General features: G+C 39.9%; 2 protein-coding genes across 24 annotated transcripts in view; one reads left to right on the forward strand and one right to left on the reverse strand.

The window, feature by feature from the left end:
- LOC126298934 (acetyl-CoA acetyltransferase, cytosolic-like) overlaps positions 1-3,272 on the reverse strand; it is a 66,615-nt gene extending 63,343 nt beyond the window's left edge. The window contains exon 1 of the mRNA XM_049990531.1: positions 3,138-3,272. Within this exon, the coding sequence (XP_049846488.1) occupies positions 3,138-3,180 (43 nt within the window). The 5' untranslated portion in view covers positions 3,181-3,272. The remainder of the gene's footprint in view (positions 1-3,137) is intronic.
- A 31-nt stretch (positions 3,273-3,303) lies between these two features.
- Positions 3,304-21,978, forward strand: part of LOC126298928 (ensconsin) — a 394,125-nt gene continuing 375,450 nt past the window's right edge. For 19 of the 23 annotated variants that reach the window (XM_049990507.1, XM_049990490.1, XM_049990508.1 and 16 more), the window contains exon 1: positions 3,319-3,400. In XM_049990507.1, coding sequence (XP_049846464.1) covers positions 3,355-3,400 — 46 coding nt within the window. In that variant the 5' untranslated portion in view covers positions 3,319-3,354. Of the gene's footprint in view, positions 3,401-21,978 lie in introns of all 23 variants that reach the window. The other 4 variants (XM_049990519.1, XM_049990518.1, XM_049990528.1 and 1 more) reach the window with 3 other exon arrangements.

The following is a 21,978-nucleotide window of genomic DNA, read 5'->3' on the forward strand; positions in this document are numbered from 1 at the left end:
GCAACTCCACATGTCATCTAGCCTCTGTTTCAGTCAATCATTGCCTAATGCTTCTTTTGAAACACTGAATAAGCCACGGTTCTTTCAATTTCTCCAAGTACCACTTCCCTAATTACCTAATTTTTGCAATTTCTTCAGTTTTAATCTGCTGTTCATAAGCCATAATTTATAATCAAAGTCCACATCTGCCCATGAAAATGGCTTGCAGTTTAAAATATGCTTTTGAAATCTCTATCTTACCATTATTTAATATGTCCAAAATCTTCTAGTGTCTCCATGTATCTTCCATGTCTACAACGTTAAGGTCCAGTGAATAACACAAGCCATTGGTATATTCGTTGAAGTGTGATGACATGTTACATAGATGATGTCTGGGATCTCTGTGTGTGTCACTTGTAAATGTCAGTCATATACTTTCTTTGTAACATGTTTATTTCTTGTGGGTGATGGCTTGGGCTGTATTGTTTACAAGGACTGTGTTGTATAAGCCTACTAGATGTTTTTAGGAGGCTTGGAAACAGACTGACCAAGCGAACTGGCGCATTGGTAGCACACTGGACTCGAATTCAGGAGGATGATGGTTCAAACCTGTGTCCGGCCATCCAGGTTTAGATTTTCCATCATTTCCCTTAATCGCTTCAGGCAAATGTCGGGGTGGTTCTTTTGAAAGGGCATGGCCGATTTCCTTCTCCATCCTTCCTTAATCCGATGGGACCGATGACCTCACTGGCCCCTCCCCGAATCAACCAACCAACCGACTGAACTGCAGCATAGCACAAGGTCTAAGTTAGGTTGTCAGGTGACAAGTTTTGTTGCAAGTTGGTAAAGCCAACAAATGTGTCATGACAAGCTTTTTTTATGTATAAGCTACCATTTCAGTTACATTTGCATCCTACAATTTCCTGGCATGTAATAATTCCTTGGTTGCTAAAAATTTTATTTATGATGTATTTCTGGTAATCGTCATCACGTAACTGTGGCCAAAATTAACACAAATGACGAAATTAGATATGAATACTACAAGACCAATCTAACATAAGTAATGAAAGTACACACTGAGTATAAGTACTTAACACTATGCTTAGGATAGCTAATACAAGTTAGCAATACAAGAAAAATGTTGTCTTGTGCATCTGCTGCTAAGCGTATTCGAAAGACATTAGGGCCTACTTATAGATGTCACATACTACACTGGAGGCAGCAGACTTGAAAACCGTATTACTTTAACATGGCACCAGATGGTGTTGATCTTAGAGTTAATTCTTAAGTTTCCGTTGTGTTTATGTTATTGTGGTGTCATTTGATGCTATTGTTTTGCTGTTTGTCATGTGGTAAGTCATTTAATTCAATTTGTGGCTTCTTTTGTTAGGTATGATAAGGACTTCTAAGTTTAATAGTGCGCATCTGTAGGCTGAAATGGGGGACGACATGTTGTCTGTCATTAAGTTTCTGCAACTTTTTGGGCTTGTGACAGAGACAGTGAAATGAGGCATATGTCAGCAGAGTATGCTAGTTGGGGGCTTAGTGAGTAGTGCCGGAACTTTTTTATGGTAAGTAGCCATGTTTTTTGGGTCTACTGTTGACGTGTTATGATGTTTGGTGTGGCTTTTGTGTGTTGTTGGGTCGGTGTTATTTACTGCATGTGTTGGTATCAGCACTTTTGGTTGATTTATGTACCTTGGGGGAAGTAATCTGTCAATGTTAATGGAACCTTCAGTTGTATTTGAGCTGCATAAGTCATAGAAAGTGACCGATTGCAATTTGTTGTGATAGCTGTGTGTGTTTTGGTATCTTGAATTGCTCTTGACCTATATAGGTTAAGGGAAGTGTCCGATTCCAGTGTGTTGTCATAGCTATGTGTTTTGGTATCGTGAGCTGCTATTGGCCTATATAGGTAAAAACGGAAGTGTCCGATACCAATTTTTGTTGTTGTAGGTGTTGGTTTTGTGGTATCGATAGTTGCGGCGTGATTATAATTCTTGGAGTAGTTGGTCTTTATCTTGTGGTATCGGCAACTGCGGTTGAGCTACGTAGGTGAAGGGAAGTGGCCGATTCCTGTCGATATTGTAAGTGTAGCGGAACTTGGGAATTTTGTGGGGTTTTTATGTCGTTTTTTGTAGTTTGGGATCGTGTGTGTGTGTGTGTGTGTGTGTGTGTGTGTGTGTGTGTGTGTGTGTGTGTGTGTGTGTTTATATTTAGTTTGTACCCACCCAAAAAACCCATTATTCCCGCACTGGTCCCCCGTTACTTCGATTATATTTTTCGAGAGTGAGTTGTGTGCTGGTTTTGTATGTATTTTGGTGTTTGTTGTCGTGTATGTAATGACGACATAGGCGCCATATTGGAAACGTTGGCACTGTTCGTTTCCGCCATATTGGTCACGTCTAGGGTCACAGCAGACGGGTGGAATCGGACGCTTCTGTATTCCCCACCACTCTGTACTGCCGCATGTTCACTTAGTGCCCCCTTAACATTATTATTTACTTTGACTGTGTTGAACGTGTGGTCCCATTTATTTATTAATACATTCATAAATTAATTGATTTAATTATGAACTTTCCTAGATAATGTGTACAAACCAATCTGCTAAAACTAATTATAGGGAAATCTACAAAATTACTGCCCGACTCAATCGCTATTCCCAATCCCTATAGACGAATATTCCACGAAGGAACCCAAACACTAGGTTTAACTGGAAGCATAAATACAATGTTTGCAGAGTATAGATGAGGATCAATAACGAACAGCGTTTTAATTTTCTAACGCAAAATGCAATAACGAATTAGATGCACCTTCCACTCCATCAAACAACACAATACACTTGAAGGTTACACAAAACGATTAATTTCCCATAAAATGAGTAAAATGTTACGCGCATCGAAGGGACATTATTTCAAGCGAGTCTGCTAATTCGCGTGGATGGTGGTTTAGCTTCCAAACTTCTATATGAACAATGGCAACATGTACGGAAAATCGTAACATCTTCAAATACTTCCTGGGTCTGTATCTATAAACTTCTGGAAAAAAATATTTTCACCTGTTTCTTATCAAAACAACTATCAATACAGAAATGAGTTGTCTCTTAGAATTTCATTTAAACATGCATTGTAGCTCAGTAATATGACACATTAACTTACCTATTGGTGTTCTGACACCAGAAACAATCACAACTTCGGTCATTACTACGTTTATATTACTTTTTTTTTTATGATATCACACCACTGCTAGAACCGAACCGTACACTAAGTTGACGTGGACTGCCGGCTTGACCAGAGACATTCTTTGGGTAATCCTAGCCCCTGATGCTCATATGTTTCGACCGACAATGATGCCCATGCAGTGATTGGTGCTAAGATGGCGGATGGGAAGGGTGTGAAAGTTGAATCTCCAGAAACCCCAGGTAAACATATGTTGTTATTTGTGTATGGGAATTAGCAACCACACAAAATCACGACTGGGTCATAACGAATCCAGATATCAAGTCGTCAACAGTTTTACGATGTTATTACATACAGGTCATGGTCTTTCCCAGGTGTGGATTAACACAAAATTTTGTTATTTTTATGATACGAGAAAATAAAAAAAGATTTAAAATCAGACACTGACAAGGAATTATAGACCGTGTCTGGTGGAAAGTCATTGTAGAATTGATGCTGCTGACTGTGGTTGCATGATATACAATAGATACCCCATAATTCGTTTTATGTGGAAATTTTCTAGTGCGGCGATAGTTATTGTCACCATCACGTGCCATAAAAGTAGCTGTCCCGGACAATATGTTTCCTTCCGTCATCAAGTGCTGTGATTTATGAAAGATTATTTCCAGGAACATAATTTGCGTCAAATACACAGCCTTGCCAAGATTTAAATCAAAGCTTGTACCTGACGTTTAATTCCAGCAGAAAGCTACCATTTAAATCTTTTTATCAGCCTGTCTATATTTCACTGTTTTCTCTTGACAGTCTGACTGGATTTGAGGCTGGTGAATCATCTTACAGCTGTGAAGCAGTCTAATATTCGGAAGCTGTTGTAGTGCTGTTTCTGTCCATCTAGGGACAATGAAGTGTGAAGTGCGTGACAGCAACAAAGTGTGATTTTAGATATTGTGTGTGTCACTGACAAAGGCGAGATGATAGTCCACGAATAAATTTGTCATATGATACTATTTTATTTATATATTTTACACACATCACGCGCAGGTACATTTTTTCGGGCGTCATATTTAGTAAAACTTAGTTTGGTGTCATTGAAAGGCTGACCAGAGTTTGTTTTTTATGTAAATGAATACCGAGTTTGCTTTTGCACCTGGTTCTTAATACTGTGACTGCTCTTAAGAGCCGTGAAAAGTCTGTTTACTAGCGTAGAAAATGGTACACCTGAAACCTCTGCTGCCAACCTTTGTTTTGGGAGGCACGGAGTAAGGAAATATGTGCATACTTTTTGAAAAGTCAATCTGTATCAGAAACACTATGTTTACCTGTTAACAGTATTCTCCATACGTTGTCTTCATCATGAACTTCACTGTCTGTTGAGGTAGCGGGGATAAAGAGGAGCCTCTCCCCTTTTGGCATTGATGTTATTGATACATTGATTCTTTGTGTATCACCACTAAAACTATCTGTCTTCTAAATTGCTACTTAATCTGGGCAGTAATTATAACCAAGCATAATCTGAAATGTCGGATGGCTGTGCCAGCTCACAGCTGAGCTCCCCAGCTAACACAGATCTTGAGATAATCCTACAGATCCATCTGTAACTACAACATTCATCCTAATCACACTTTCATCTTTTGTCAACGATGACTGTCAGCTAAACAAGTTTGAGAGAGAGGCTAGCACCAGCAACTCCATTCAGACATATTTTAAAACAAATGTCAGTTTGAAAAAACAAAATTTCCTTTCAAGGAGCTGAAATCTGTTTTGAAATTTTTTCTCAATGTAACAATGTCTGTATTTGCACAACTAAAATAAAGTAACTTGAAAGTTATTCGTATGTATCTTGACAGCAGGCAGAGAATAAGGAGTGTCGTGTAATTCTTAGTTTAGTGTTGAGCTTTGTAAAATAATGGCCTCATAAAATTACTATCCTGAATTAAATAACCCTGTATCTAGATGTTCTAATTCATTGAAACTATTTGCTAACTTTTATTTTCAACATACACAGTGGAATTTGCTGTTATCACTGATCAAGAGGGTTAGTCATTGTGAAACAATAAAACTGTCAGTATTAATTTAATCAATTGCAGCCCACAATAGAAACATTATTGGCCACTAAAAGTTTTGAATGAGCAATTTTTATAACTATGTAGACTGCACGGTTTCCATGTCATATGTTACAGGAAAGTGGAAAAATAATATATTTTAAATGTTAACGTACCGAAACAAATATCTGATTGAATACAAAATATGATGTGAAAAGGTTCACCATACAATTTTATTTCTTTATTTATCTTTATTCATCCTTGGATCATGTCACAAAGATAATGGCCTAGTGTTTGTCAAAGTAATAAAATGACAATTAATGGGCCACAATATAACACACAGCATACTTAACATGCAGTAAGAGGGTATGCCTGGTAGCCTGTGGGGATAGGACGACTGTTCGGAGAATTTAAGCCACGAACAAAAAGTAGAATGTAGTAATGCAACTTATGAACATAAATATATATGTTAAATTGGTTCATGATATATTTGTCTCATCTCTGTTGTGATATCTGCTTTTTCAATGTAATTCATGTATGCTGATGTAACAGTTGATAAAGACACACAATTTTAATAGTATGATGAAGGGAACATAGCATTCTATCTGTTTGTTATGAATAGAAGGTGATGAGCACAGTGTGACCATTGATGGCTTCATGAGTGTGACTTAATGTATAAAATGAATATTTGCATTTGCTAATGGTCTAATAAGCAAAAACGAACTTGTAATAAACAAAGATTAGTGGAAGAAAATTCAATTTATTTGCTTTTCAACCTTCTGTATTTTTCTTCTGTTTGTATATTGCATGATGAAACAGCTTTCTTAAGAATAGTTGGTAGTGAGGGAAAATTCTGTTGTCAAATGATGAATGGTGAATAATTCTGCGGTAGTCTAATGATTACATATGCCTATAAGGGGAACAACACATGGAACATTTCATATCAACACAAAAGTCATAGCTTTTCTCAAACAGTTTTTGCTCGTGGTTATTTTAATTGTACATCAGCAAACTATGATGTCAATAGATGTTTCATTTTGTGTAAAAGTGGAACTTAATGCAGTATGGTATTATGTGAAGCCTGCCATGTTAAGTGAAATAAAAATTTCCTGGTGCTCATTGGCACTAAAATCTTTTGTACTTACAACTGTAAAATGGTACTTTGTCATAGTTAAGTTAGGGCTGTTTTCGTATTAAGTACGGAGTGGGGTAGCACAGTAGTTAGCACACTGTACTCGCATTCAGGACGACGGTGGTTCAGACTTGCTTCCAGCCATCCTGATTTGAGTTTTCCATTATTTCCTAAATTGCTTAAGGCAAATGGCTGGGACGGTTCCTTCGAAAGGTCATGGCCGCTTTCCTTCTTCGTCCTTCCCTAAGCTGAGCTTGTGCTCCATCTCTAATGACCTTGTTGTCCACGGGGTGTTAAACACTAATCTCCTCCTCCTTATCATCATCATTTAAGTAGATTCAATGCTAGAAACAAGAACAGGCTGATTACAAGTATTGTTGAAATGAAGTAAAAGCAGAAATAGCACATGAAGAAAAAAGAAACTACGAGGGATTTGTGTTCTAGTTCTGAATCCAGAGAAGAGGCTTCAAACACGAATGAGTGAAAGAATGCTACACACACACACACACACACACACACACACACACACACACACACATACATACACACACACAAATAAAACCTCTCTCTCTCTCTCTCTCTCTCTCTCTCTCTCTCTCTCTCTCTGTGTTATAAATCACATAAACTGTTTAAGCTGATGTAAAATTCAGGATGGAATGAAAGCCAGAGATAGTGGTGTGTGTGTGTGTGTGTGTGTGTGTGTGTGTGTGTGTGTGTGTTTGTTTGTTTGTTTCAACTTTAGAAGAAGACCTTTTGGCCAAAATGTCAAATGTATAGCAGTCGTTTTGTTATGTCTGTCTGCAACTCAGTGTATCCTCTGTATGATGAATAGCAGTCTATCCTTAAAGTACTGACATAAACTACTTACTTATTTGCAAAAACTCTGTAACATTAAAGTGGACTGGTTTCATATGTATTTGCTAGATGAATTTAAGTAAATGAGATTTATTTAGAAATTACTCGTGTTGAGGTGAGCAGGATTTCTTAATCCAGTAACATAAAATGCAACTGTTTCTAATAGTAGTCTGGGTACTTCATACATCATATTCATATTTACATTTCATTATGTGTGAAGGAACTCCAAATTAATAAAGTAAAAACAAGGAGTGATATGTTGTTCGTTGGAAATCGGTGCAATATTAAGTGAGGAGTGCTTAATATATGAATTTCTCAAAACCGTTTGTGAATTTTTATGTGCATCAAAAGTTAACCAGTTGTAATTACTTGCTTAGACTGCTGAATGAGAAAAATTTGTCATTCATGTGTTAGATCTGTAAGAGAACTCAGAGTTGACAGTAGTTTTTTTGTTGTTCTCAAATGTGTGGCATCAGATGTGTCTTTCACTACATAGTTAATGGACTTGTGCCTGCATTACTGATATGAAGCAAAGCATATGCACACAAGATCCCAGTGAAATGTTGTTGATTTGTGTAACTTTCAGATTTAATATTGTTACTACTTTATACTACCCCTAAAATCTCCTGTAGGCATCAAGTCTTTGTTTCTTCTGTAAGGAACATCAGATTGTATAGTAATTTGCTTTTCTTTTTCCTGATGAGTGGGGAGCTTAATTTGTATGTTCTGTGTATAGTTTTTTTATTTGGAATGAAATAAACTGTAGCACAGTCCTGCTCATATGGTACTGATTGTATAGGCTGATCTCAGAGTATTCTAGATTTCGAAAATGCCAGATATCTAGGTGTTTGTTGGGGAGGAGGTTAGGAGTATTATACTGGTAGTTCTTTTACTCTCTGGCAGCAGTATTTCTTCAAGGATAAAGTAGAAAATGCTGTAACATGGATGTACTTATTGCATAACAGTAATTCTGTTTGGACATTACCTTTATCTACTACTAATGAGTTATGGAACTTCAAAGTTTAAGCACTGCAAAACTTTGTTTGCTTGTCTGGGTCTTGAATGGTGTATCATTCTATTTCCTGAATTCCTTTTTATTTTGGAGAAAAACTGATATTGAATTCAGTTTGAGTAAAAGTTCCAGCTCTGAATGCCTGCAAGTGTTTACTGATATTGTCAGTCCAAATAAAATCATCTTCATCTGAGCAATGTCATTTTCCTCATCTTGAGTAGCACAGTGTTTGCAAGCTAGATGGAAAAAAGTGGTTATAGGTCTATGCTGCTCAAAGCTGTGTGTGGATCACCCACAAGCCTAGCTATAATGATCAACTATACAAATTGATGGATGTCGTGTTAACGTGATTGCACACGCTAGTTATTGTAACAGAGAATATGTTTCAGTCTTTAATAAGGAGAAAGCTAAATTTTCATATTTAAAAATTTATAAGTATGCTTTATGTTGCTTATTGTTAGTTAATGTAATTGAAATACTTACTGCTGATAATCTCATTACATCATCTCTTTTAAGGAAGAACATTTGGTTCTAAGAGCTTAAAAACAAAAGAAACTATCTTCAGCAAAACCAAGTGTTTCCATCCATCTGCTTGTAGTTGGCTTTAACCCACAACTTTCTTGAGTGGGTAAGTGGTTGAGGCTCATATGGGTGAGCTAGAAAGTGGTGATTGGAATGTGGCATGTTACACAGAGAGAGTGTGATGTTCTAATCTGGATTTCATTAATTCCTGTAGTGTAATGTTTAAATGATTTCTAAGTTATGAGTCACTCATTGTGTTTACAGATGTATAAATATATAAATAGACTTTTCTGATCACAAACTACTGAAATAAAGTAGTCATTTAAAAGTTACTCTAGCAGTAGTAGTTAGAGATGGACCGTAAGGTACAAAAAGAAGTTGTCGGTTGATCTTGACCACACTAGAATATTCCCTATCTCTGCATTGTTTGTATTTTGAAAGAACCATCAGCAGCAGCTCAGTGTTTGTGTTCTCTCTATTCGAAAACCTACTGTTCCTGTGGTCAGTGTATGGCCAATGTTATCTGGGTGTGCTTGTTCCCTGTAAGTAAAAATGTTAGCTAAAATTGCATAACGCCACTGTCTTGCTTCATTATGTTTCATTCAGGATTGCTGAAAGGTAAATATGCAGAGTATGGATATTTACTGAAAAAATAATCAATCTGAAATCTTCCCCCCTCTCCCCCTTTTTTTTTTTTGAAAAAGGAAAGTAACGTCCTCTAAATATCCATTTTATTTTTTGTTTCATTGGTAGCAGCACCTGACATAAAGTGCAATAGCTCTTTGCATAGGAAATATAGGTATATACATTGGTTGAAGTAACTAATACAAAGAAGTGATTACTAACATCACACGATATGTCACAGTTGTGTGTCTGAATGCAGGCTTTCTCAGAAGACACCTTAGATTGAAGAAAAAAGAAAAACAATCACATAAAGTAGGCTAAAACTTAGAATTGCCATTGTGAACTGATAGGCTTCAGGCATGTTTTGATTACTTTTTTATGTACTTGTTCTGATCAGTTTGGCATAAATTGCTAGCTAAGAGAATTGTTTTTAAAGTTTGGCTCCAAACCCTGTACTCATATCTTGTAATGAAGCTTTACACAGTAAGACGTGTAAGATGACAGTCTTTTGGCAAATAAATGATCCATACCGAATACACTACATTGTCTCAGAACTTAATTTGTATGTAATTCTAATGACTGCAGGGAGCCTAATTTGTATTTAATTTTGCAATGGAACTGATGAGAATCCTGTGTGTGTGTGTGTGTGTGTGTGTGTGTGTGTGTGTGTGTGTGAGGGTGCACATGCGCACCATCCTTTCATTCTGAACTGTCTCAATTAAAGTTACAAAATTATATGAAATTATATTCAGTGTTTATAGAGAAGCTACTGTAATTTGAGCAGGAGATAGGAGATGAGTTGTAGAAAGTTCTAAACAGTTCGGACAAGTGGGAATTAACACACATGATTTTTTTTTTTTTTTTTTTAATATCTTTTCACCCCTTCTATGATTTACTGTCCTAGGTTTGTTTGTAATGTAGGCGTAATGCTGTTTCAATAGAGTGTGGGGATGTAACAATAAGACTTTGAATAACCAATTCTGATTTAGGAAAATGATGTGTTACATAAATAGACAGGTATGTGGACCAGTTTGGTCTCGATCACAAGTCGATTATTATTTTGCTGTGACACCTCAGTCAGTCAGAAAATAACATTTTGTGTAATTGGTATGCGCTGACATACCAGTGCTTATTAATTTTTAAGGGTGTTTCTCTTGTCATGATCCTTTCAGCAATGTAATTAAAATGCAATGAATGTTTCTTGAGTGGTATTGTTTTGATACGCATTTCGAAATTTGCAAGCGTATTTTATTGAAAATTTGTTCAGTGTCCGAGCGAGAACAATGCACAATTGGTCTCTCTCTCTTTCCAGTGTAATAGTGCGAATTTTTCAGGTGACGCCCATGATAACAATAAAAATTTAATTCGTCTGTTTTTGGGGATTAATTGATTACCTTGAACATGGAATTAAACCCTGATTGCCGTAGTTGTAAGCTCGGTAATCAACGGACTAAGGTGTCAAGCCCTGCCTTTAGCATGTCATTTTTTTGTAATACTGTTACATAGGAAGCGATCGTTCTGATTGTTAGATAGTCTACCACAGCCAATGTTTCATGTAATATAGTAGGTAATGAACTACATGTAATAGCTGAAGCACCCAGGCATATAGTAGTGCACACAATTCGCCCCATTCACTTCTCTTTCCCAAGTTGGAGCCAAGGGTTGTTTATGTAAGGTAAGAGGGACACTGCCCAATCGTTTTCCTCTCAGAGTTTGCAGTTTCATTTCAGTTCTCGTGTCGCTGATCAAACATTGCACTTGAAACTTTACTGTATCGCTGCCAATGCTGGTGTTTAAACAGTAATCTGAGGGAGAAATAATGAAGTTTCACAAGCCACCATAATGACCTACAGTTGTTGAGCAGAACAGTGTTGAAACTAACCATACATCTTTGTTAAGATAATTGTGGTCAGGAAATATTAGGGTTGGGATTAGGAACTGTTTTAATATTCAGTAAAGTTGCACATCCAAGTGCATTCAAGATTTTTTAACTTAATGATTTCTGTTACAAACATGTGACCTTTGTGGTGAGCTGTAGTGCTACAGTGTCATTATCCCACTCTAATCGCTGAGCGCTAGACTTCTGATTGCGACTGGTATACAGTGCTCTGGCCCATCACCTTGTCTTGCTCACCACCTGACTGTCTGTCATATCTATTAGCAGGTTTCAATAGGTGTCACATACCTCAATGTTCAGTGGGTGACTGTTCAACACTTCTACTTGGCCTATAGTCAGATCAAAGGACATTTATCAGGGAAGAAGTAAAATAAATAAGATGGAGAAATGCATTGGTTTCAGTAGTACACAAATACCTCAAGTATGTGGTTTGTAGACAGAGTGCTGGAACAGACTTTGTTGAAATTTCCCGAACATGTAGTGACCCGCCTCCCCTCCCCCCTTTCCTTCTCTCTTTCCCTCCCTCCCTCCCCACACCGATGCATAGTAAATGCGTCAGATACGGAACATCCAGCTGACATTTATTCCCTGCAAGCATTTTTACTTGTGGAATATAAAGTATATATTACTTAATCAAACTCTTAACGGTATGAAGGTGCCCCCCCCCCCCCCCCAAACAAAAAAAAAAAAAATCTCTTCCGGAGGAGTGGTAAGGAGGAAGTAGCTGTAATTGTTGGACGTCTGTCTTCCTTTTCGGGATAGCAAAGCTACTAAGAGTTTATGTTGCATTTACACTTGTATTTTTGGTTCGTTATTTTAGTTTTGTCTTCATAGATTGGATCTTGTTTAGTGGAAGGTGTACAATCCTGCCATTTTCCACGCAACTCGGGAAAAATTATCGAAAATTCGTCATGTTTGCGACATTTCGTTTTTAGTTGAATCTAGGTTACGTGTTGTTATACTTTTCTTGGGAAATCATCACGTGTTAGTTTCATGGTCTCATCAACGTTTCCAGGATGCAATTTTTGTAGTGTTTGAAATTTGTGTAGATCCTAGAGATCGAGGTGTGCTGATATTATGTGATCTTTGAGACATTTGTGTTTACCTCGTTAGTGGAATTGTTTTTAAATTTTACTTCCGCCGTGAGTTCACCGGATTTTCTGTCTGTTCTAAATGAACTGTTTGTTATATATTCTCCAATCATTTGGAACCAGAAATTTAAGCACTTATGAGATTTGTTGCAACAGAAAAAGCGAGACGTATTTAGATAGTTGTTTTCGATTAAATGTGGGTAAAATTTCTGTAGTGGATTTCATTCTACCTCGTTATATTACCACAGAACGACTTCGAAAAGTACAACAAGAAAACAGATTCCTTGACGCAATTGCATTACAAATTTAATGCCAAGGTACGCTAAAGTTAAAAATGATTTTCTCTCTCAGACCAGAACTAGTCACCGACGACAATCACTGTACGGATCGGGCTCGCCATATTGGACAGTAGTACCTAACACGACGCCGTAAGCGACGAGTGTGTGCTATATGCATGTTACCAGATAGGGGGAGCTGGCTGCAAAGCACTGAAATCTGAAGCTAAGGAGGGGGGCCACGTGCATAGGTCTTCCGTGGTTGACGGGCTCTCCGCCTAACGTATTTCAGCGCTATTTTATGCCTTCAATTCCACAGATCTCTCTCACGCGTTAAGTGTGAGTCATGCAGCGTTTTCCTTCAAATGTAGGATTCATGTTCGTACGTCCCATCGACGGTGAGCTCATTAGACAGCAGAAGCTCATATTAGACGACGACTGGGAAAAAGTCGGCCTTTCCATTTTCACCATAAATGATTAGGAGAAAACATGGCAAACCTAAACCAGTATGATAGTGTACCACTGACGATGTTGGGTTTAATATTGTTGGTTGTGAAATCCCTAATGCAAGTTCAATGCCTTAACCCTGTTCCACATCGCCCGGTGTCTTTTTCTGTAGATCATCTAGAAGCAGTCATGTAAAACATAGACACTCACGAACAATTAAATTAGAGATGACCAATTTTCGCCGGCCACGGTGGCCGAGTGGTTGCAGGCGCTTCAGTCCGGAATCGCGAGACTGCTACGCTCGCAGGTTCGAATCCTGCCTCGGGCATGGATGGGTGTGATGTCCTTAGGTTAGTTAGGTTTAAGCAGTTCTCAGTTCTAGGGGACTGATGACCTCAGATGTTAAGTCCCATAGTGCTCAGAGCAATTTGAACCAACCATTTTGACCAATTCACACACACACACACACACACACACACACACACACACAGAGAGAGAGAGAGAGAGAGAGAGAGAGAGAGAGAGAGAGAGAGAGAGAGAATGGATTACTAGGTATGTCGCGAGACAGCAATCTTGTCAGACCCTGTATTGTCAGTCGGCATGACAGTCGATCAAGATGGGGTCAAAGATCGAATTATCAGCGTACGTGGTGGCTGCTAGAACGTGGATAACACTCAATTTCCGAGGTCCTGCGAACGCTGGTTTCTTTGCGTGCCACTGTGTCAAGAATGTAACGTAGGTAACAAAATTTGGGAAACCATCCTGCCAGAGTTAGTTGCCTTGAGCGTCAATGTGTTGATTGGGCTGGTTGTTTGGCTATTGCGGATTGTAACAATAGATAGATTAGCTGTAGCGCAGCACATTACTCGCCATTTCAGTGCTGGACAACAACAGTTGGTCGCAGATGTGAAATTTTTGAAGCATCTCTTCACTATAAGGTCCGGAAGCCCCCCCCCCCCCCGCCCGACCCCTTCGTTCCAGCCGCTCGTTTAACCCTCACTCCGCATATCACAAGGCATAGATAAAAGCGTAGGAACAGGAAAGTCGCCAGTAGACCCTTGGAGGACGGGAAAACTTCTGTGTTATGAATCACACATTGGTAGACGCTGCAGGGCAGGGTACGTAGAAAATCACAGGAGGCGAGTCATACCATTCATCCCGGTGGTGTAGGTGTTCTTCTGTGGTTAATGTTTGCATGAGACGTAACGGGGTCCGTCGTACGCTAGACATCGTTTTCACCAGCACAAGATAAAGCAGCCTGTGTCGTCCGATACCGAACCTCCGTTTGTTCATCTGCAGCACCCGCCAGACGGCCTGTACGTTCAGCTAGACAATGTACCCCACCCAATCCCATTCCCTTCACAGTTGCGTCGAAATGGTTTGAGGAATTCTAATATGAGAGTGTGCTCAAAGTCACTTCAGGTCTACAGAACCAAGAATACTCCCGAATGATTTCAGTGCTCAGGAAGTTCATGTCAGTTTGTCGTCGTCATCGGGGTGGAGTAGTTTCTAACGCTAGTGGATAAATATCTCTAATACTCATGAGAGTTAATAGCATGTAGTCTTTTCTTCTGCTTTTATTTCTAAAATGCTGAAGCTAAATTACGGTGTTGCGGAAGTTTCTGTGGGTACCAGTATCATTTCCTCCCCCTCCTGTTCCATTCACGAATGATTCGGAGCCAGGACGGATGTCAGTAAGCCTCTGTATTAGAATTTATTTGAGGTATCCGTCATGGTCATATCGCGAATTGTATGTGGGACGAAGTAATACCTTATCTGACTTCCTGGAACGCAAGTTCTCGAAATTTGTCAAGTAAACATCTTTTTAATGCATAACTGCTGTCATGGAACACACTTCCCTGGAATTTAATGAGCATCTCCGTGACACTCTCGCGCTTACTACGAAACCTGTAACGGAAGGCGCCGCCCTTCTCGAGAACTTCTCTACCTCTTATTTATCCTTTCTGGTGGTTGGTAGGGGTCCCAGGCTGACGAGCAGTACTCAGGAGTAGCTCGAACATAGCTCCTTCGTGGAGATATTATACTTTCTTAAGATTCTTCCAGTGCATCTCAGTATGACGCATGGTAACAGCTAGCTTTTATGACAGTTCCACATTAGGTAGTTCCAGACGTAGATCTCTACGTCACTTATCGCAAATCGTGTAACCAAACTACGAGTATAACGGGTCTTTCCGCCTGCAAATGCACAATACTGTACATTTATTTGTGTTAAGGATCACCTGCATTTAATACAATTTTCTAACGTAACTTACCTTTATATATCAGCATTATTTACAAAAAACCTCATGAAGCTCCCGACATTATCCACGAGATTATTTATATATATGTAAACTGTAACGGCTATTCCCGTCACAAAGTTCTGGAACTTGTGGAGGAGAGTGAGTTGATAATATTTTGAATTGGAACGCAAGTCCGGAAACGTACCTTTTCCGAGCTACAACCATTTGAAACTATGTTGCAAGTAGTTGATGAGGCGTGACCCAGTGCATCTCTTGTTTAACAGTTCCACTCATTGATAGCTGAAGAAATTGCTCGTGTACTCGTTGACGGGTTCTCTTCAACGTGGTGCAGTACTGCCTCTTACAATTTGGGTGTGCGGCATCTCCTTTGAACACCAATCACGTCTACTGTCGCTGAAGGTACCCTTTTTCGAAGCTGTTGCGTAATTGTGGCGAAAAGGGTATGCGATGGAGTCGGTCGTTGTGGAGAACTGTCTTGATAAATGCACCGAGCGAAGTGGCGCAGTGGTTAGCACACTGGACACGCTTTCGGGAGGACGACGACTCAAACCCGCGTCCGGGGATCCTGATTTAGGTTTTCCGTGATTTCTCTAAATCGCTTCAGACAAATGGCGGGATGGTTACTTTCAAAGGGTATGGCCGACTTCCTTTCCCACCCTGCCCTAATCCAATGGGGCCGATGACCTCGCTGTTCGCTCCCCTCCCCCTAATCAGCCAGCCAGCCAGCCAACCAACCAATCGTGATAAAGGCGACAAGCAGCTCTTCCATTATCGTGAGCGTCGCCATTGAGAAGTACCATGTAAATGCATTCTGCAAGCGTGTAGTCAACCATTTTTCTCCAATACTCATAGGCACATGAATACAATATATGTCTGTAGTTAAGCACATCCGTCTGACACCATTGTAAACTGAAGTGAACTGCGTCATTCTAGTCGCTTGGAATCCTTCATTGCTCCAGGGAGTTGCGATAAACTACTAAAAGAAGCAGAGTGAGTTATTCCGGATTATTTTAGAGAATCTTTCAGAAATACGAACAAGCCTAGTAGCCTTTTCTCTGTTGACAATGTATTAGTTGATTTCTTTATTCCACTTTCATTTATCTCGGTATCTATCATTTAGGCCTCCTCGTCATGATTGACAGGTGAGTCTGTGTTATGCTTTTGTTCTTGGCTTTCCAGTAACTGGGTTTTCAACAAATATATGAAGAAATTTTTTTGTTAGTCGATCTTGCACAAAGCTTTCGCACTACCATGTGTAAACCACACAACTATTATGTGACACATTTTCTCGAGAAAACCTGAGTTCTTATCATGTAACTCACTGTTTCAGTATTCGTACAGATAATTTTAAACCTAGGGGAGCCACAGCTTCAGTAATTATACATAAGTGATTGAGTAATTCATATAGCATAACAGGTGTTTACATATAGGTGTTAAAACTATTGAAATATAAAACTGAATGAAACGCCCAATCGTCCGATGCAGCTGTATTTATTAAGTCGAATAGAGACTCCCACAACCGCTTTCGTCTTGTGGTGTATATAACACTATGTCACATGGTATGGCCGGCCTCTGTGGTCGAGCGGTTGTAGGCGCTTCAGTCCGGAACCGCGCTGTTGCTACGGTCGCAGTTTCGAATCCTGCCTCGGGCATTGATGTGTTTGATGTCCTTAGGTTAGTTAGGTTTAAGTAGTTCTAAGTCTAGGGGACTGATGACCTCAGATGTTAAGTTCCACAGTGCTCAGAGCCATTTTCGTATGGGGAGTTCTTACAGAATGTCGCAGAGTAACAGTTGGCGTGGCTAGGCAATGTTCTCAGCCTTCTTTAGTTGATAAGAACCATCATCAATGATGATCATCACTTTAACGATTAAGCTATGTTCCTGTGAGCCTGTGTCAAGCAACAGACGATGCCCCTCGTAAATGTTATCCAGGAGAATATTGGGCCCGGAAGCCGACAAGCTTATGTGTGTTTGTCACCAACATAATAGTAGTCGTAGAAGCTGACAGCAGAAGTTATGAGGTGTTGCCAGAGCGTTAACTGTGTCAGTACCGGACGGCAGCAGCTGCACACGCTCCGGCAATACACGTGGCACTTCGTAGCTTGTGTTGTCAGGTGCTACATTACTATTATGTTTATGACACGCGCACACACATAAGCGTATCAGCTTCCGGACCCAATATTTTCCTGAATAACATTTACAAGGGACATATTTTAATCGATAAAGTGATGACAATCCGGGATTTTAACACAGGCTTGGCATTTATCATTTATGATGGTTTTTATCAATTGAAGAATGCCGAGAACTTTTCCTAGTCACGCCAAATGTTACTCTGCGACATTCTGTAATGACTCCCTATACCGTGTGACATAGCATTATATACATCGGAAGATGCAACTTAAAAGTTGCAAAACCGGTTGTGTGAGTCACTAACCGACTTAAATAAATACAGCGGACTTTTGGACTTTTCATTCAGTGTAGTATTTTAATAGTTTTAGCACCCATATGTAAACACCTGTTATGCTGTATGACATGGTCAATGACTTATGTATCTGTATTCGTAACTATTCGTACTGAGTGGGAAGACACGCACGACCGATAATCAGGACAGTGCGGTTGCAGTCGCGGCCCATATATCCTGAATAGGATTTTGTGTGGTTGCTATAATCACTCTGACGAATACGGAACTGGTCCTTTCTTGAAATCAGTCGTGATTGCTTCAGGAGGTGGGCTGTATGGTGATGACACGAGAGAACTTCAAAAAGTAAGTTACATATGTCGTCCCACGTTAAGAGCACTGCACAATAAAAGTGGCGCATTGTCACAAGAGACTGTGTTCCGCGTTTACTACGAAGTTCTGCTGCTGTGCAGATAAGTGGTGCATCATAGTGGGGGAGTGAAATGGTGTAGCAACTGAAAAAAAACCTCCAGAGTTGTAATGCAATTCTATGTAGCAAAACATCTAAATTACACCCAAATTCACCTTGAAATTCTGGCGGTATATAGGTCAAATGCACTGTCGCGTCCAGCCGCAGAGAAATAGTGCAAAGAATTTGACCAACGCCCTACAGACGTAGATGTTGCTGATCGGGAAGGAAAGCCAACAACATCGACCACTAACGACAATGTCCAGGCAGTCGAGGAACTGAATCGCACCAATCGCAGATTTTCCGATGATGAGAACGTTCACACAGCGGTGCTGGAATGGCTTCGTGACCAATGAGCGCGTTTCTGTCGTTAACGAACTGAACGGTGATAGAACGTTCCGACTGTTGTTTACTCACAGTGTGCAAAAAAGTAGAGTGGTGCAGCTGTGTCACTTAGAAGTATATTCCAGCATTCAGTAAAAGGTTTTTGGCCTGTCACAATAATATGCATATTACCGAAGTCCCCTGTGATATTGCAGGTATTGTCCAACTAAGTTAAGTTTGTGCTTGGCGAAGCTGCCAGATATCTCCCATGTTGTTCTTCGTAGGGGAACAGAGGGTCTCTTCAGCACGTAAGTATCAAATTTTGTAGTCCATTCTAGTCTTCTCTCCGGACGGGGGATGCAAAGGAGAGAGAGGTGAATTACATCCTATGCATACTGCATTTCGAAATTCAACAGCTGACCGTTCGAGCAATTATATCAGTTTGTCAGGATATGCGATTACCGTGGCCATTATGACATATGCTTGTATATTTTATACCATTTAGATTCCTTTCAGAGTATGCTGATATAATAGCTCCGTACTTAACAAGCATATATAGCGGATAGGCAAAATAATGTGAACAGTGCTAGTAATGGGATGGTTGTGTTTGACGGTCAAGGGAAGCCAAGTGTCGCGCGGGACTGCGTGTTCAGTACGGACTGGGCATCAGTGCAGGTTGTTTACGAATATGCACACTTCGTATTTGCATTCAGAGGCCGAGGTCGAAGTGCAATAAAAGACCTAACGGGCTTCCAAAGAGAGCTGATTATGGGGGCCCGTTTAGCGGGAGCACCAGTAACCAAGACAGCCAACTTATTGAATGTTTCAAGAGCAACTGTTTCCACAGTCGTGACAGCCTGCACAAAGCATGGAAAGACATCACCATGTAAACGTAACAGTGGGCGAAAATCACAACTAAATCAAAGAGATTGTCGTATGCAAACACGAATTGTGTAAATAACACAAAAATACGGCCGCTAAAGTGACTGCAGAGCTCAATAGCCATTTTGGGACCCCGTATCTATCGACACTGTCCGCCGAGAACTCCACAAAGCGAATATTCACGTACGAGCTGCTAAACCGAAACAATTAATGACGAAAACCAACGAAAAGATGCGTAAAACATGGTGTAAGGAGCAGAAATGCTGGACGGCTTATCCGTGGAAGCACGTCATATGGTCCGACGAGTCAACGTTTTCGTTATTTCCAACATCTGGCCGGGTTTACGTCTGGAGAACGCCAAAAGAAACCTACAGTCCTGATTGCTTGATTCGAATGGTTAAGGATGGAGGTGGAAGTGCAATGGTGTGGGCAGGCATATCATGGTATTCTGCCGGTCCCATCATTACTCTCAAAGGCCGTGTTACAGCCAACGATTATGTGAACATTTTAGGTGATCAGGTGCCTCCTATGATTCAAATGTTGTTCCCCAACAATGGTGCCATATTTTAGGACGATAATGCACCCATTCACTCAGCCAGGACAGTACAGTCTTAGTGTGAGGAGCATGCAACTGAACTGCATCGTGTTCCCTGGCCAGCAGTCCCCGGGCTTGAACATATCGAACCATTGTGAGCGATATATTGGAGCGCATACTCTAGAGCAGACTTCCGCCTCCCTCGTCACTAAAGGAGGTAGAAGAGGTTCTGATCGAAGAGTGGCATAACATTACACTGGAGACTATACAGTCGTAATATGCCAGTACTGCAAGAAGAATCGCAGCTGTATTACGGGTAAATGGGGGCCCAACCCCTTATTAATAAACCATTCCCAAGTAAGTACAGGTGTTCACATTATTTTGCGATTCCCCGTGCATCCTTTCGTCTGATGAAAGAACCGTACCAGAACACTGGTAAGTTGCACAGTTCACACCAGTACTCAAGAAAGGAAGTAGGAGTAATCCGTTGAATTATAGACGCATTTCACAGATGTAGATTTGCAGTAGGATCGTGCAACACGTATTGTGTTCAAATATTATGAATTATCTCGAGGAAAACGATCCTTTGACATACAATCAGCACAAATTCAGAAAATATCGTTCTTGTGAAACACAACTAAATATTTATTCTCACTAAGTAGTGAGCGCTATGGACAGAGGACCTCAAATTAATTCCAGATTTGTAGATTTCCAAATGGCTTTTGATGCCGTACCTCACAAGCCGCGTATAATCAAGTAGGCTCTTGAATGTCGCCTTTTTATGCGACTGGATTCGTGATTTCCTCTCGGAAAGCTCACAGTTCGTATTATCTGATGGAAAAGTCATAGAGTAAAACAGAAGTTTATATGGCGTTTCCTAAGGAAGTGTAATAGGCCCACTGCTGGTCCTAATCTATATAAACGATTTAAGAGACGGTCTCAACAGCCATCTTAGATTGTTTGCAGATGATGCTGTCATTTACCGTGTAGTAAGTCATCAGAATCTCAAAACTAATTGCAAAATTATTTAGACAATATATCCATATTGTGCTAAAAGTGGTAATTGATCCTAAATAATAAAAAGTATGAGGTCATTCACATGAGTACCAAAAGGAACCAGTTAGTTACATGACTAATCACACAATTAAACTAAAGGCGGGAAATTCATCTTAATCCGCAGGAATTTCAATTAGGAATAGCTTAAATTGGAACGATCACATAGATGATGTGGGGAAGGCACACCTAAGATTGCATTTTATTGGCAGAACCCTTAGAAGATGTGACAGATCTCTTAGAGAGACTGTCTACACTAGGCTTACCCATCCTCTGCTGAATACTGCTGTGCTGTATGGGATCCCTACCAGATGAGACTGATGGAGAACATCGAAAAAGTTCAAAGAAGGGCAGCTCGTTTTGTATTATCGCGAAACAGGGGAGAAAGAATGATCTGCGAGTTGAGATAGTAATCATGAAAACAAAGGCGTTTTTTGTTGCGGCGAGATCGTTACACTAAATTTCTATCTCCAACGTTCTCCTCCGAATGCGAAAATATTTTATTGACACCCACCTTCTCGGGGAGAAATGTTCATCGTAATAAAAGAAGAGAAATTAGAGCTCGCACGGAAAGATTTAAGTGTTCATTTTTACCGTGCGCTGTTAGAGAGTGGACTAGTAGAGAAATAATGTGAAAGTCATTTGACGAACCATCTGCCAGGCACCTGAGTGTGAATTGCGTAGTATTCATGTAGATGTTGGTCATTTAGCAGTTTATTGTTAGCTGCTTTCGTTGTTGCTGTAATATTAATCGTCTTTTTTTTGCTTTCTGATAGTAAACTTTTGTTTCTAGACAATTTGGTCTTCTGTTGTCTGCTCACTTGCGGCCATAATAAAACACCACTTACCGAGCGAGATAGCACAATGATTCTTAGTCAGAGTCGGTTTCAAGTGATAGTTTAGTTGGTTTATAAGGGGTTTAGTACAACAGTAATGGAGAATACTGAAGTGACTACGTGGACAAGACGAGCTGATTCCTTTACTCGGGCTAAAAATGAGC

The sequence above is a fragment of the Schistocerca gregaria genome, chromosome X (genome assembly GCF_023897955.1).
Source record: "Schistocerca gregaria isolate iqSchGreg1 chromosome X, iqSchGreg1.2, whole genome shotgun sequence".
In the NCBI taxonomy this organism is placed as follows: Eukaryota; Metazoa; Arthropoda; class Insecta; order Orthoptera; family Acrididae; genus Schistocerca; species Schistocerca gregaria.